General features: G+C 27.3%; 1 protein-coding gene across 1 annotated transcript in view; it reads right to left on the reverse strand.

The window, feature by feature from the left end:
- Positions 1 to 18,951, reverse strand: part of LOC105623872 (potassium voltage-gated channel subfamily H member 2) — a 168,446-nt gene that overhangs the window by 147,801 nt on the left and 1,694 nt on the right. Inside the window, exon 3 of the mRNA XM_012205245.1 lies at positions 10,284 to 10,458. Coding sequence (XP_012060635.1) covers positions 10,284 to 10,458 — 175 coding nt within the window. The remainder of the gene's footprint in view (positions 1 to 10,283; positions 10,459 to 18,951) is intronic.

Here is an 18,951-nt window from a genome sequence, read left to right on the forward strand (position 1 = left end):
ATATTTGTACGCTTGTAAGTAAAAGTAAAAGTGTTTGTAAGTAAACGAATTGTTGGTAAAAGTGATGTAGGCAAAGATGTTTTAGGTCAGTGTAAGCAATCGATTTGCAGCAAACGAGATTCTTTCGATATAAAAGACAACAAAATTAATTCACAAATACTATAACAAATTTTGGCAATTTCCAAGTTGTTAAATAAAAGTTAAATATTTTATTCGAATAAAAAAAATTTTTGAATAATTTACAGAAAAGCGTATTTTATATTTAAAAAATCGGATTAAGCAACTAAACGTGAAAATAAGAATGAAAAACTTGTTTTAATGAATGCAAACAGCGTCATGATTTGTTCATTCGTATTTGTTCGCAACTTGGTCTGGATGGCTCAACAAAATAATGCTGATATAATATTCTAAACAGATTACATTACATATTTCCAACATCCTTTATTAAAACTCATGGAAATTGCGTTTGGAGTAAATTTGATTTTTCTATCAGGTCACGCTCGTGGTTATTTATATTCATCAAAGATATTAGAGAAAACTAAGCAAAATATCTATATTGATTCGTAGTGAAACACAGTATATACATCTAGTTTCGATCTATTTACTTTATATTTCTTCATCTGTAGTTATATCTTCAGACACAAATCACATTTGTCTCTCAACGGCTTTGAGGAGAGATGTCTTTCAGGTGTCTTTTATTGAGAATTTTCTGGTGAAAACATATTTTTCTGTCTTTTTATTACAATATAAATTGCGATATATACGAAATTTTCAGCGAGCTAAAGCCAGCAATGGAAAATTTCGTAGTTATCATTAGAAGACAAATGAGAGGAATGAAATTAAATTCCTTGATCCTGATCGAACCAATACATTTCGTGAAATCATAATATCTTTCCCATGTCGCGTAATTAATATCCGCCATAAATAATTCTTTTTCGATCTAAAAATAAATAACAATAAATTATATCGATCTCATTTCGGCGAGCGAATGAAAAAAATTATAACATAAATTAACATTTTTTTCCTTTGAATTCATTTTTTATGTACTAATTAAAAAAATAACACAATTTAGATATAGTTCCGAATGATCCCTGCTCGCAATTAACTTGAAATTTTGTCGCATAAATTCTATTCAATGTGAGAAATAAAAAAATACATAATCTCAACTTCGGGAAATCAAAAAAAATTATTTTATAAATTAGTCATAGCAACCACATCAACTAAAATTCTGTATATAATATACAACATGTATAACATGCAATACACATAACAATATCTTTTATAATTATAATATAATTATTTATAATTATAATATATATAATATACATATGCAATGATTAATTTAATTTTTTTTTTACGTAAGCATCTTGGCGAGATGAAATGGAATTTGCTTCGCGTGGAAGTCGTGCATTTCTCAAGCAGGGGGGAGGAGGAGAAGATGATAATACGCTCGTCATTATATATGTTATAAAAAAAAATATCTTTCTTCATTGATCTCGCTAAGGATGACTCCAAGAGATGATCGAAATGTTTGATTGTACAGCAAATCAAATATATAAATATAAATATAAATTTTAAATTTTATCTATATAAATATATCAATGCATTAAATACTGAAACTCTCATTTGCCTAATTTCTTATATTATTTTAATATCAAGAGTCTATAATAATCATTTCTTATTATAAAAAAAAGTTTTTTTTTCCCGAAATTGAAATTGTAAGTTTTTTTTATTTCTTACAAAAACAACTTATATATAAAATTTCAGATCGATCGCGAGCAGGAGTCATTCGGAACTGCATCCCACAATTTTTAGTCAAAGTAGTTATAAAAAATAAAAATTGTTGATAAATAGGCAAGAATATATTGAAAGAAAAGTTTTTGATATATATATATATATACTATAATTACAACTTAAAATATCAGAAGCTTTTTGTACACTAAGAAGGTATAAAATTCCATAATTATTTAAAAAATTATATAATTTTAGTAGAAATATTTTAAAAATTATTTTGTTCAAAAATTAGTTCTTTTCTAAGTTACTCTCTAATGTTTATTTAATGTAAACATCTTTATATTAGACGGAAAATTACAATAAATTACAATTAGATCATATCTAATAGTTTCTTTGTTAATTGCAATAATACGTATATTTTATAATATCCTATATACTTAAATATTATATGTACAAATTTCTATAATATTATATAATAATAATAATACATTACACATATTACATTAGCATTTTTATGTATTTTGTATATGTCAGTAACATAAATTTAAGAAAAATTGTACGCAATCTATTGGTGAATTAATGCGTAATTATTTCTATACGTTTAACTTCAATTAAAAATTATTTCTATACGTTTAACTTCAATTAAAAATTTATTTCTGCACACTAGTTAATTAAAAAAGAATAATTTCATTTTTGTGCTTTTATGATTGAACATAAAAATGTAAAAAAATGTAAGTATAATAATACATATGACGTATTATTATTATATTATATAATATTACAGAAATTTATTCATACAGAATATTTATTCATACAGAAATTTATTTATACAGAAATTATAAAATGTAGTATACTGTTATTGTAATTTTCCGTTTAATAAAAAATATATTCACACAATTAGGTTTAAAAATATTAATTTTTGGAAAAAAATAATTTACACAACTTTATATATTTCCTCCACAAATTATGTAATTTTTATATGTATATATTATTTATATAGATATTTTTTTTACTACGTAATCACAAATACCAAATATTTTTCTCTTAGTATAGAACAAGCAATGTCATTCATTAAAAACAACTCGAGAAGGTAGCACCTTCAACACTTGGGATTTCGAAGATTTTCTTCGTTCAGAATTGTATGATACAATCACCATGGCCAAAATTGCTCGCGGAAAATCGGCCATATCGATCAGCCGCTTCCAAAACACGGAAATAAACTCACGAAAAGCGCAACATCATGCTTCGAGAATAAAAAGAATTTATTTATTTGATTGATGATTTGATTTTAGATGGATTTATTTTCAGAAATTTCGATTCCTAATGAGCGTCTCGACGCTCTTGTAAATCACGTCCACACATGATGGTCGGTGCATTTCTTCGTCGGACTTGTAACTTTAACGAAGAGAAACTAACTCGGGCAAACACAGAATCGATCTCTGATGACGACGAGGACGGTCCCTGTTTATGTATTCTTTCATCGCATACGGTCGTCATTTCCGCAACACCCGGTTGTTTACTCGAGTGTGTTCACGAACGTAGATAGATTTCCAAGTCCTGGCCATCAGATACTGCACCGTGTGTTCGAGTGAACTTGAATTGAGAAATGCCAACGGGTGCAGTGCGCGATATCAATTCCGATTTTCGACACGAGATATTTTCCCAGAGATATAGGATATATCTCTTTTTTATATCTCTTTCGAACAAAACTTCCGTAAAACATGACTTTGAAATACCACATCATCTGGTTTTTGTCGAATATGATAAATTAAAAATAACAGTAAACGGCTTTAAGTGTAAAATAGAAGTGTTTAATATTTTAAGATAAACAAGTATGTCATTCTCTTACTTTAAAAACACAACTAAACTAAAACACAACTAAAAAACATGTTTCGAATTATTATCATGAACAAATTAAATAAACATTACATGTACATTGTTATCAATTAAAAATGAACTTATAGCGTAACTTTATAAAAATATCATCAAATCACAAGTAAAATAAAACATCGAAATTGTTACAACAGAAGAAGAACAAATTTTAAGGATTGTGAAACAAAAATGACAAAAATGACAAACATTTGATTTGTTAAAAATATATTCTTTTTGCTGATATCATTTAATTAGTCAATAATTTTCTATCAAGTTCAAAAATCATTTTTTCCCTTTTCTTAGAATCCTATTTTTGTAATTCTCTTAACGACTATAAAGATCGTTACGTAAGTTAAAAGATATAGAAATTAATTAATTTTTTGAGATGTGTCATTTTTAGAAGTAATAGAGCGATACATATACATAGATAATATAAACTCTCAAAGAGATTATTATTAATTATATTCATTCGTACATATTACTAATTAAAACAATTGCACTCCCGAGATTGATGATATGTACGATTATTTTCTACGAACAATTAATTCGTACACGGTAAAAAACATTGTATATCTATGTTGGAAACGAAGGTAACGATCTATCTAGCTATCTATCGCTCTCTATGATATAGCACTTGGATTTCACATTTTTGTTTCACAAGAACTTGAATTTCATTATACAAATGATATCACAGCACTCAGCAATCTTGAGAATATTAAGTTATGTGTACATGTTATGTCTATCAAAAATGTACATGATCATAAAATATTAACGTATTATGAAATACAAATATATTATAAATCTATGTTAAATATTTTATCTTATATTTCAAATTAATTTTTATAACAATTTTTTTGCTTATAAGTGCTGCCTAAAATAAAAATTAGGCAGCGCTAATTATCCATTTGACTAACTGAGGGAATATTTTAAAATGGAAATGTCATTATTTAAACTTAAAATTCAATGAAAAAATTTGCTTAAATTTGATTAAAGGATGTATATAAATATATATGACTAATAGTAAATTTCAATCTTTACAAATAAAGTGTTCAACTCTTTCTTTTAATTTAAAATAAATTATTGATTAATTATTCCATTTAAGAAAACTTGTTTATTTAATAAATAAAATTGAACTTTGTTTTGGTAAAAAGACGTCTATCTATAATATATAAATAGATATATAAATTGATTTATTATATTCAGACTTTCATTCAAAAATAAAATAAAATTATATAATCACATTAATGGAACGAGCATATAAGAATCAAGCGTGATAGTTAGAGCACAAAAATCTTTTATTCTATTCTTTATAAATTGGCAGACGCAACATCTTTCTTATATTTCACAAATTTCGGTTATCTTCCGAGCCATCATTAGTGTATAATTCTTTTGTTTTATTTTCTCAAGTCTCTTAGGGGGAAGTATTACGAATATCGCTCATGCTGTTTGATAACCAATTTATAGAAGAACATTTAGAATAAAAGATTTTTGACTACTGAGCTTGACTCTTATGTGCCCATTCCATTAATGTAATTAATTTTAAGTTTAAAAATTATTCTTAAATTATTTAGTTTTGATTTTAATTATATAATAAAATAAGTTAAACACTAAATAACAAATAAAAAAATCAGATTAAATAAATGCAAAAAATCACGATTTACTCTCATTGTTTTTAACATATTAGAATTATAATTTCAGTATTCTCGAAAAATAACCCAGGAAAATATTATACGAATAAGAATCCTAATAATAAACTAATTTTCATCAATATTTTTCAATATCCTCAAAATATAGATTTCTTTAAAAAAATATTATATAATTATAAATATAAATATAAATTTAATATGTAACTGTTGATACATTTGTATCATTAAAATATTTACATCAAAATTGAAACAGATTGATTTTATTAACAAACAGTATCTTATTAAATCTGTTCTTTTCAGCTGAAGTTCTTGCATCGTTCATTTTTCTTCCTTTTCTCTTCAATGTTGGAGAGAAGAGGAGAAAAAATGAATGATGCAAGAAGTTCCGCTGAAAAGAACAGAGCGTATGTCACATAAAAAAATTATCTAACATTCTTCTAGATTTTACGTAAAAATGTAATCTAAAGATTAGTACTTTATAATTCTTTTATAATTCTTAACCCTTAGCGTACAAGAAGGAGTCACTAGTGACCGAACAAGTTTGTTCGTACAAGTTTCTTTGAGTTTTTTGGTAATTATAAATTATACTACATTCTATTATTTTCTAAAATTGAAGTGCCAATATTTATTCTAGAAAGTATGTTGGTGAATTTTTGAGATTTTTGAATCATTCTGAATAAAAAAAAAACGGACGAATTCTAATGTCCCCCTTTTGTACGGATGAGGCATCAAATTGTAGCTGGTACGGTTAATTTTAATAAATTGAAAGTTTTTTCCGTAAGTAATGATTTTCTTTTCTCTATAGAAAATAAAAAATTCAAAAATATCAAGGCGGAAAATTTTTTGGATATTACTATTATTAATAAAAAACAATCTAATTGAATTTGACTGCCATAAGCCTACGTATTCGGAAAGATACTTTAATTTTTATCGTCACATCCATTCTCACAAAAAAGAGGTATAATAATAGGCATGATAGAACGTTTTTATTATCGGTTCTTAAATATCACCAAAAAAATTTTGAACACATTATCAGTACATTACTAAAAAATGATTATCCGATTGATTTAATTTTTAATATTATTAACGCACGTTCTAAAATTTTCATTCATAAAAGTACAAGATACAAGAAAGAAGCAAATGAAGAAATTAAGAAGGAATTGTACTTCTTGGTTTATATTACCATATATTCCAAAAATTTCAGACAAAAGAAGTAGTAAAATCTTTAACTAAATTAGCTTTTACTAGCTTAAATAAATTAAAGTTTGATCAAGGAATATAAAGACATCTTCTCAAGAGAAAAAAGAAAAAAATAGTTGTGTATAAAATCTCATGTAAAACCTGCGATGCCTCTTATGTTGGACAGGAAGAAAACTTAAAACTAGATTGGCTGAGCATCATAATCACCGTAATAGTAACAACCAATCGGTGATCACAGAGCATTGAATTTAAATATGACTTCGATTGGGAGAATGTCGCGATATTATATGAAGAGTATTTTCTTAATAAACGTTTAATATCTGAGTGCTTTCATATATTCACGCAATAAAATAATTTCAATTTATGCTCGGATATAGAAAGTGTACATCAAATTATGTACATATTATTAAAAGACATTATTAAAAGACATTAAATAGTTTGTTGTCCAACATTTTGTTGGACAAATTATTTTTTATGTATTGACATTATTCTTTTTTCTTTTTATTTTCCTTGTTGATCTGGCATGTCTTATTATATTAAATGTATTAGTCATGTTTCGTTCGAGCTACGATCAACATGCGTTTTTTAACTTGATATGATCTTTAGTAATAATAAATTTTAATTGATCGAATGTCGAGACGAATTCCTTCTATATCTTGGGGTGAATCACCAATTTTTTAATGTTAATTTGTAACTTAGTGGATAAAATGGTTTCGAAATATTTATAAGATAATTGTTTTAATGTTTTGAATAGATTACAACATCAAATTAATCTGTTAATCTGGTGGTGATTTTTTTCTTGGACATGAAGGGATTGATATTTTGAAATTGTATGCTGAGGATGGTTCCAAAGTGAACTGAAACATACTATTTTTTGGAAATAAAGATTTAAGATTGTGTATTATATTAATTATCACGTTGACTCTCATTCGCCCTGATTTTTTCGGATCTTTTTGTTGTTGAATGAGAGAGTCCGTAAGAAGATTACATTATTACTATTTCTATATAGAACGTTGTGGATTAATACTAATCGCACGCACGCACGCACATATGTATAGCGTCTTTCAAGAATTAATAATGGAATGAGAAACAAAAATCAGACGTATTTGACGACAAATTTTATCCTTATTACAAATATAACGTAATGAATATCAAATTGATTATCAAGATCTATCTGCTAAATCATGTCTCAAAATTTCAGCTAAGTTCTTCAGCAGAAACGCGGCTATAAATACAAGCATAAAAAGCACATCGAACACGAAGCTCATTGCAGTCGACGGCTCGATGGTTGTTTGTCGATCTTTCCGTCAGTCTGACATTTCTCTTCTGAACATGAACTGTTTACTCAAGAACGATTTGACAAAGTCCAGTTATAATCAAAAGCTGATCTTGTCTCGAAAATGTAATGAATAATATCCACACGCACAACATTCGAGTAGTCTTTCTTTTCCAGTTAACAGTTAAAATAAATTTCAAGGTATTGTTTAAAGCATAAATAAGAAAAAAGGTATATGAGAGAAGTCCGGGACATCCTTCTGCGCACAAGATAATAGAATTTGATAATAGAATTCGTTTAAGCATGTGAACGTTAGGAATACAAAAGAAGTAAACGCAAAAGAAGAGTCGGACAGGCTAGCGCATGCTTGATGCTTCAATCTTGTTATAGTTCGGAATCGTGACTAAAGTTTTAAAGTAATTGGCATTAGATATGTAGGTTAGTCGCTATTCGCACTGTTAATATCTTCCTGGCTACTTTGCAGCGATAATCGATCGGGTAACGAAAAGGCCATCCGTTGGCTCGCTAATTGCTCGACTCATCGTCGCGATACCACTGACGCATCGCAATACAGTGCAATATCGTTAGCAAGGCGAGAGAGAGCTTCGTTACTCTGATTGCCGTGCTATTTAATCAGATTCTGTATTCCCAGATGGACGTTCTATAACACGACTAGTTATCTCCTACACGATGACAGATAGGAATAATGCTTGAAAAATTTTTTGGTATAATCATGCATCTTAATTATCGCTGTTCCACACTACGGTAAATATGATTAATCGTTAAGATATAAGTATATATCTTATTTTAAAAAAAACCTGGTTTATTTTCTAATTGTTAATTAGCTATAAACAGCAAACATTTATGATAAATTAGTATTCAGAACATTTCTTAATGTTAAGGGAGTATTCTTGCTTTTAGTACAATTTTATAACCACTTTTTAGAAATTCTTTTTTTTTAATATAACAGTCATAAGTTGTTACATTTATGTTTTGTGATATTTAATTCTTTACAAAATTCTTCAAACATTATAAATACGATATTTTTTGCATTCATCAACAAATTTATGTAAGCATGTAAAAAAATATCCGTTTACTGTTGTCATGATTTAAAATGCAAGCATTATCTGAAACAAAAAATTCAAAACGATTAATCTATATAAGTAAAGCTCTCGCGTCCAACTTACAATCAAATTAAAAAAATTGATTTTTGCAAAAATGACAAAGGTTTGAATAAAATTTTGATTTTTTTTACTTACTCTTTTCTTTAAAAATCAAAAAGTTAGAATTTTTATTTGACCGTAGGTCGGACGAGAACTATGTTTATATAAATTAAAAATTTTTTTGAATTTTTTATTTCAGATAATGCCTGCATTTTAAGTCATGATGCCATTTTAAGAATTAACAACGTAGACGTGAACGTGATAAACGTCCCATTCCTTTGAGATGTTTTTTACATGAGTCCCCTTATTTCTTAACACAAACGCAGTACTTGATTTATGAGTTCCCTTGCCTTTTTGGAAATCCTAATATGCTTCTTAAAATTAGAAAATAAGATAAAGCTTTTTTCTAGAATGTTTTATATCGTAATAATATTTTTCGAAATATTGAAAAATATGATTATTTTCTTCGTGATATTATGTCTGACAATTTTTTTCATAACATATATGTATACAATATATATTCATAATGTATTAAACAATATTCATAATTAATGTTAATTTAAAAAATTTATTTGAACTATTTTTTCGTATAAGATGTAATGATCTTTCGAAAATCCTGGAGCAAAAACAAGGCATTTTGTTTTCTTTTTAATCCTTAAGTTAGAACTTTTAATCCTTAAGTTAAGTTTGAACTATAAATATTAAAACTTGAAACAATTTGACCGAAATCTATTTTCTGTAAGATTTGTGCGGGGTTCTTTAACAAACTTCAAATTTATGGCTGCTACATTAAAAAAAAAAGAATTTCTAAAAAGAGGTATAAAATGGTAGAAATATAGAATGGTAAGTAAGAAAATAACACAATCACTCCCTTAAAATAACACAATTTATGAACAATTAACATAAAAGTAATTTATATTAATTAAAAAAATATTTTAAAATGTAAATTCTGAATAAATGAGAAAATATGTTAATTTAATTTATTGTAAGTTAATAATTCTCTAATTAAATATTTCTCTACTAAAGTAAATTTTAGAAAAAAATATAATTTCACAATTTATTTACAATTTATTTACAAATGCGTTAGTGTTTTTTGTGTTAATTTTTATATAATATTTATGTTATTTCCTAACATATTCAACTTGTGAAATTAACATAAACATTTATAAAGGTAGACGTTTGGAACATATATAAAATATATAAAATATTATACAATATAACATAATTTTTCCAAATGCATGTTTAATGCTAAATATTATTTATTATAATATTAAATAATTCGCGGAAGATAATTCTATTTCATTAAAATTATAAGAATTAATAATAAATTTCATTAAAGGAAGCAAAAATCGCACTTCAAAAACATTTATAGAATTGATAAGAGTGACTCACCAGTTCTCAGAAGCGTCCTCGTCGAGGATGGTCCCGTCAGCAAGTCGGTGAGGCAAATTAGACGTCGTGCGCGGTCGATTCCGGACCCTCGGTGGACCAACAACACCGGTCCTTGACAGGCCAGCCCGGAAAGACGCCCTTGCTCTATCGACTGCTCGAGTCAACGTTATTGAATCTCATTAGTACTATTAGTAGTTGGTTAGAGAGCGACGGTGTGTAAAGAGCATAGTGCTTTTGCATAAATTATCGCCGCAAGCAATGGTAATTATGCAACTATAACGATCGATGTGCGACGAACGAATAGTTTTTTTATATTATCTATATCCTCGACGCTCAGCTAATATATGCAAAACACGGAGGATTACATGCAGGATGTGTGGAATACAAACGTTGTGTAATATCTGACACACGCGACAAATTTTTCACGAATTAACATGTGCAAATGCTATCCTCAATTATGGACAAATCATGTTAAAGTTACAATTCGCGATAAAGTGCATATGTATTACTTGATACCGATTACGATATTATCATTCTTTTCTTCTTTTTTTACTCAATGTATAAAGTCTTTGTTCGCAACGATCGCTAACTTCCTTCTTTAAAGAAAATAAGATTTTAAATTACCGAGGCGTTCTTATAATTTTATTTATTTATTATTTGATCCTTGCCATTCGATTTAGGATGGACTTCCAGTTAATATTTTCTATATATATTATACAATATATATTATATACAATATATATTATATATAATATATATACAATATATATTATATACATTCGTCAACAAAATTATCGCATAATAAATTTATATCAAAATTTTGTATAAATTCAAATAAACGTAACTTTGCGAAAAATGGTCGCATTTATAAATTTTTTTTCATTTTTAAGGCTAAAGTCTGCTGTACTTTGCGAAATTTTCAATAGTTTTAAATCTATCCTTATTTCTACCCTATCTTTTCAAAAATAAGGACGTTTTTTTTTTAAGAAATTTACATAGTTTGACGCTCTTTACGAGATGGAGTAAATTTTTCTCGTAAATGTCATAATAACTATCGTAAAATATGGCTTTTCTCTTACAAATTAAAAAAAAAATTCAACTTTATACAATTTTGCATAAGTAAATTTGTAATTCCTCGAAATAAAATCGTGTAAAGCTTAATATTTTTTTAATTTGTAAGAGAAAAGTAATCTACACTTTACGATGGTTATCATGACATTTACAAGAAAAATTTACTCCATCCCCCGTAGAGTGCATCAAACTATGCAAATTTCTTAAAAAAAAAACATGTCCTTATTTTTTAAACGATGACAGATAGAGGCAAGAACAAATTCGAAATTCGTTGGAAGCTTCGTAAAGTACAGACTTTACACTTGAAAATGAAAAAAAAAACTTTTAAATGCGACCATTTTTCGCGAAGTTACGCTTATTTGAATTTATTCGAAATTTTGTAATAAATTTATCTATGCGATAATTTTATTGACTATTATATTTTATTGACTATTATATTATATATATTATAAAATATTAACTTCTAGTTAATATTTTCTATATTTATATTTCCGCAGGTTGGGTAAGTTAACTTTTTTTTTAACTAAGTTAAGTTAAAGTTAACAACTTTGAAAATTTAACTTAGTTAAGATACAAGTTAATTTATAAATATAATATATATATATAATATATATAATAAAATTAATTGAATTAAAAGTTAAAAGTTAAATTTATTTTTTTTATTTTTTATTTTAAGATTCCAGGGTTTCAGTCTTACAAACGGAAATGACAAATAGATACTTCATTTAAAAAATACTCTCTATATTTGTTTTGTATTTATATTTGTTTTGTTTACATATATTGTTTATATAGACTATTATATATACTGATTGAATATTTTATTCATATATTTATTAAATGTAAGTAATAAGGCCATTTCGAAATGTCGGACATCTTTCCTCATAAGTTATCGAAAATGAATCCTCTTATACTGAACAGTCAATGTGAGTTCAACGTGAGCCGAAAATGGTATTGATATGTTATATTTTAATAATAAGGAATAATAGATTCCAACCTATCAGAAATTAGATAGATCGAAATATGGTTTCTGACAGATTGAAATTTGGGACTCGAGTGTGTAATTTGAAATGAGGTGAAAATCACAAAAATGAACAAATTCACTAAAATATTTATAATTTCAATGGTCAAGTAAATTTGCTCTTTTTTGTAATTTTCACCTCATTTTGAGCTATCACTATTGCCGCATATTATGTCTAAGACTTAACTTAAAAAAATAAAATAAAAATTAATAGTTACGGATAAAATGTAACTAAATAAAGTTAAAAAGTTAAGAGTCTAAAATGTAACTAAGTTAAATTAAAATTAATTAACTTTTTAACTTTTATCTTTTTAACTTAGCACTACTCAACCTTGCATTTTCGTTTTATAATTTTACATTCTTATTTATACATCTTATCTTTTCGTATCCCTTTACATAAAATTTCTACATGGAAAGAATGAGAAAGATTTTGCTAAAGTAAAACTAAAAATTTAGCTAGATACAGATTTGAAAATAATTTTGTTTTAAATTATTAAAATTATTAAGTAGATTGCTAAAGCATAATAAACAATGTTGCAAAAAATTGTGACATACTAGCAACCAACTTGAGCTCTTCATATAACTATTTTGATAAATCTAATAAATTATTTTTAAATCTCTCTATTATCTAGTGTTCTTTTTAGATATTTTAACAAAATCGTTCTTTCCATGTATATACATATACGGAAAAATTAGTTTTGCTAGAATCTAAAAATTTAGTTGATACAGATCTGAAAATAATTTCATTAAAATAACTTTGTCATATTTGAGATTCCTATACAATTATTTTGACGGTCAAATAAAATTACTTTCAGATTGATATTAAAATTTTTAGATACTTCAATAAATTCGCTCTTTCCGTGTACGACATTTAATTATACTATAAGACTAAATTCCTATTTTTTTCAACAATGAATATTAATGAGTTTAATTTACAATCATTAATATTTAATATTTAATGTTGATAATAATTAAAAAATTAAATATAATTTAAAATTATATAATTTTATAATTTAAAAATTAAATAACAATAAATAAAGGGAAAAATAAGAGTCAAACACATAGAAAATTTAATACAATTAGATAGAATAAAATACAAATAAAAAAAAATAAAAATGAAGAAAACAGTCTACATTCAAATATAAAACATGTAATTAATAGAAAATTAAACAGCAGATAAACATAAATATTATATATTATCATAAACATAAATATTACAAGTTTCGACTACCGGATTGAGTTCTCTTCATTAATTATATTATCATTTTAATTATCATTTAATGTCTCGATCGAAATACAATATTAATGATACGTGCATCGTCGAAAGTTAACGATGGATTTAACTTGGTCGACCGCATTGTCACGCTCGGCTCGTCGAACTTGTCACTTGTCAAGTGTTGGAAAATCCATTTGCCACACGGCTCGGCAAGGATACTTTATAAAGATAAGTCAGTCAACGTCGTACTTTTAATTCACCGTCCGATATCGCAGCGTTCACGACGTCTGGCACACAGATGACAATGTGTTCTTGATTTCGCGCCAGACGTGGCCGTTGAACTTTCGCTAAAATATTATGCTTGTCTTGGAACCCTGCGTTCACCGAAATTCATCCTCCAATGAAAAATGACACGTGCATATTGATCACGTTGAATTTTACCAAGAATTGCTTGAAGCGAGAAATACGAATTATTTTTATGTGTCTTCTCATATAAAGTTCTCTAGCCCGTAACAGATATTTTTTATGATGCTAAAGAAACATATGTGAGATCTACAACCAGTGCCACAAGAATATCATCAGTAGTTCTCTGATTGATGAGTAATATTTAAAAAATTAAAGTATATTTTAAAAGTACATTACATTTACTAAAATTTACTTAGTATGACATCCAATTATCATTAATGTTAATTATAGCTTATCGTCAAGCTTTCAAGGAAATATGATTTTTATGAAATTTTCACGAACATAAAAATGACATCAATAGATGGATTAGCTTTCCCAATCTCCGGACGTAAATCTGATTGAAAATATCTGATCAATCATGGAAATGAAGACGACCGAGAAGCACGAATATTTATTTTGAAACAATTATCTTAACACATTCAAAAGATTTGAAGGATTTTTTTACTCAAAATTCTGACTGAAAATCTCAGTCAGGAAGTTTCAACAACAAGCAATAATGATTATATTATGATTGGTGCCACACTGAGCATGAAATAGATTAAGTATATTATTTTTAAAATGTACCTTTAACTTTTAATTACTCTTTTTTTTCAGAGAATTACTGACAACGCTCTTGTATCATCAACTTTATTAAAATTTTTTGTTAGTATTCTTGAGGCTTCCACGGGTGCTTTCTATATACAGATTATGCGTTTCGCGGGTTTTCTCCGTGTTCGGATACATTCTTGGAATGCCAACGTTTCATGAACCTTGCAGTTCATTTCATCAATATCAGGCTGCTCCTCGCCCTGATGAAGTGGACTGCAAGGTTGATGAAATATTGACATTCCAAGAATGTGAAAAACCCATGAAACGCATAATCTTTATATAAAATTTTTTATTATTAATTTTAAAAGTTTTAAAATTTTTAACTATATAAAAAATTGAAACACTTAAGTTTTCACATTATTAATAAAAGTATGATATGATAATTAGCTTATAAATAAAAAACTGTGAAAAATAAAATTATGAAAATAATATTATTCCACACACACACACACACACACACACACACACACACACACACACACACACACACACACACACACACACACACACACACACACACACACGTACGCACGCACACACACAATCATTACACACGCATACAATGCTATTTAAAAATTAAAAGTATCCCAGAGTCATCTGTTTCATATGTTTAAATTATGAGTTAAAAATCTAATCAAGATTTAATCAATTTTAACATATATTTAATATTCATTATTTATTAATTGGAAAATAATATATCTGGCGCGCGTGCAAATGAGGCAAACTGTGCTGAAAAAAATCGTGATTGTAAGCAAAAATGTGCGCGTTATTTGCTCGTTACATTTAATTTCGATATGCAAATGCGTCCTATTAAAACACTACGATAAAACGTGACAAAGAAACTCTAATGTAATCATATTCATACTCGAATGCAAATCAGGTGACAAAATTACAGCTGCGATCACTCATCGTCAGTATAGCTGATGAAAATGAGTGAATAAAGAGATTTGGGAAAGAGCATCGACGATCAGATCAGACGGCTACAATCTTCTGAAGTGTGTCTATATTCACTTATCAATTGTTATAAAACGAGGAAAACTGTTCTCTACAAATGTCTGTCGGAATAACGTGCCATTAGGATGCGAACTGATTGGACCGTTTCCGAATTGTTTTCCTATGTGTTATCGACTTAACCAGTATTATGCTGATCCGATAATAAGATGAAAACAAATATGAAATCACAAAGTGAAAGATGATAAATCAAATAAGTGAATAATTTAAAATAAAGATAAAATAAGAGCTTTAAAAAAATAATTGCAAATGCACAATTAATAACTTTGTGTAAGATTAAATTCTAAAAGGGTGTTTTAATTATGCAGACAAGGTACTTACAGAGTTCTGTGAGATATAATATTTTAATAATTATTAATTGCAATAATCATGACACTAGACGACCAATTTATTTAGATGATGGATTATTCCATCAAATATCCGTTATTGATTGCATTTTGAAGCTAAGGCTGCATAGACTAAACTAGAGAGACAATCTCAAACTGTACTCGAACTATTGATTGCGGATTATATCGGCTTTTCAGAATTCCTACGCATTCAGTTATTGGTATCTTAAAAAGTTTAAAACCAGTAAAGTATTATATTTATCTCTTGTATCTTATATTGATAAATAATTATATGCACTATATTTAGAACAGTTATACAATTTTATTTTATTAACTATTTATCAAATACATTACAAATTAAAATGTATCCAAAATTTTGTCATATTAAATGAAATTTCTCTTTCTAGAAAAATTACATTTCTCTCCTGTTATAAATAATAAGTACATTCACAATTTATTCGATAAGCAAATTTTTTCTTTTCGATTAAAAAAAACGCATGATAATAGATACTTAAAGCTTTGTGAAAATAAAAAGGGAAATGTAATCGCGTCCATTGATTTTTTTTCATTATGACGTTCATGAAAAAGGCATTTTCTCAAGCACGCTGTTAATGCTAAGCGACTTTCCGCTACGATCGATTTCTGTTACAAGTTTCTAACCATCAGCTGAGCTGCTTAGAGGGCGGATTATCAAACAGGAGGTAAGGCACCTATAGCTACTTATTCGAGGGCATAACATTTATTACCGGGTCAGGGTTAACCGTTAGGCGCGCCACACACACGTCCAGTGCTCTGCAACGTCACTCTAAAAATAGTTTCGCGAGCACTCCAGATATAAAATGCAACCACGTGTTCCGTCCTCCGTATGCATGTATGCATATAATATACGTATATATGCACACGTATATCATACGCACGCATGCATATGTATATATTCTTTAAATTCGTTCGAAAAAATGAAGAGATATTTATGCGAAACAGTGTAATACAGTAAACTATTAGATTGCATTAATAAATAAGTCGACATAAAAAAAAATTTTATGACATTTTATACGGAGATTTTAATAGATATTAAATACAAAAGAACAGTATTGAATGCAAATTTTTGTATTTTATACTGCATTTTCAGTAACGATAAAAGAAAAACCAAAATTTGTCGCGTTTATAAAAATATATGTATGTACGAAAATATAATAATTAATACAGACGGGAATAAAGACATATCGCTCCTTTCCGTGTAATACAACTAAAAGAAATTAAGTTTCTGAGAAAAGAAAAACTATTTTTCAATTCGAGAGAAAATTATTGACTGATCAAATGATATTGACGAAAAGAATATATTCTTAATATTAAATATCATTTTTATCATTTTCATTTTACAACCCTTCAAAAATCACTTTTTTAAATTACAACAACAATTGACAATTTCGACGAGTTTTTAAAAATCATTCTTTTTAGTTGTAATTTTTGACGATTTTTTTTATAAAATTAAGTAACTTAATTTTTTATGAGAATAATGTTTATTTAATTTATGCATGATAATAACTCAAGAATTATTTTTTCAGTTGCATTACTTTTAAAATAAAGGAAGAGATACACCTTGAAAGATTGAGAAATTCCAATGAAAAAAAAATAAAAAGAAAGAAACACACGTACATATCTCGTGCAGGAATGACAATGACAGTGTAAATGCGATGTAATTACGCACGCGAAAGAACTCGCGTCCGAATTTCTGCAGGATTGTAATGCGGCTCATTATGCGGATACACCTGACCTGAATCTATAATCGTAATAATGATCGTCACAATAAAGAGTAGCCTACGTGTGCCATGTCCCACTTGTGAACGAGGCGGCCCCGAATGTCAGCGGCGACGATGTCTTATAACGGACGCTGCAGCAGGAAATAATGATAGCCGCGTTTAAAAGCCGCAAGACGTTATATGTGTGAGAGGCACGAATGTCTTGGCAGGATATCGTGTGTAAACATTAGGTCGGAGAAGTATCATTTGATCCACACAGTAATTGTATAGTCGAGATCTTGAAATCGGTCTAATCGAGATACACACTACATGTTGCAACGGCAACTGACTTAAAATTTCGATATTTTTCTTTAAAAATTAAATTTAAAAAAAAATTTTTTTCTACACTGAGAGAACAGTTTTTTTTTACTTATGACTTTTTTTGGTTTATGACTATAATTACATGGTAAAATATTATGATTAGGAGCTGCATTTTTATAATTACTATGTTATAATTACTATGTTATATCAAATAAGAGATATTCTATTTTTGGCCAAAGTGGATCTTAGTATTCAAATATAATATTTCAGTGTGAATGTACAATACATGATCAATTCTGCAAACCGCAAGCTAAAATCTTTTTCAAGTTTTGAAATGCAATCATGAATAAAACTAGAGTAGTAATATCACATTAAATTGACAAACAATTGAATAATATTGATGCTAATATACATCTTATAAGAATTAATATATCTATATATAATTTAATGTTAAAATAAGAATCTTAAAAATTGCAAATAATTTATTGTAAAAAATTAAAAATATTATCTGAACCGAGATTTGAATCTGGATTTCCCGAATTCCGTACGGACTTGTTCTCGATTCGACTATTGAGACTTCGATAATATTTGTCGCAATAATCAATAATTAATAGAAAAACATCGTTTTTCAAGGAGACATGTATAAATTAAAAAAATAGACCGATGAGAATAAATCTAATTAAATAAGAGAAATCATATTTTTAGTTAAAAAGCGAATCTTAGTGTTTAAATATTTCGCTGAATTTATATATATATCTGAATTAATATATATCCGATTCTGCAAACCGCGTGTTGAAATCTTTTTCAATTTCTTTAAAATGCAATCCTAAACAGAACTATTGTAGAATAGATGTATTGTGCTATAATGTTAGTAATTATCATATTTATATATATATTTATATATATATATATA

Source organism: Atta cephalotes, assembly GCF_000143395.1.
Source record: "Atta cephalotes unplaced genomic scaffold scaffold00066, whole genome shotgun sequence".
NCBI classification, from domain to species: Eukaryota; Metazoa; Arthropoda; class Insecta; order Hymenoptera; family Formicidae; genus Atta; species Atta cephalotes.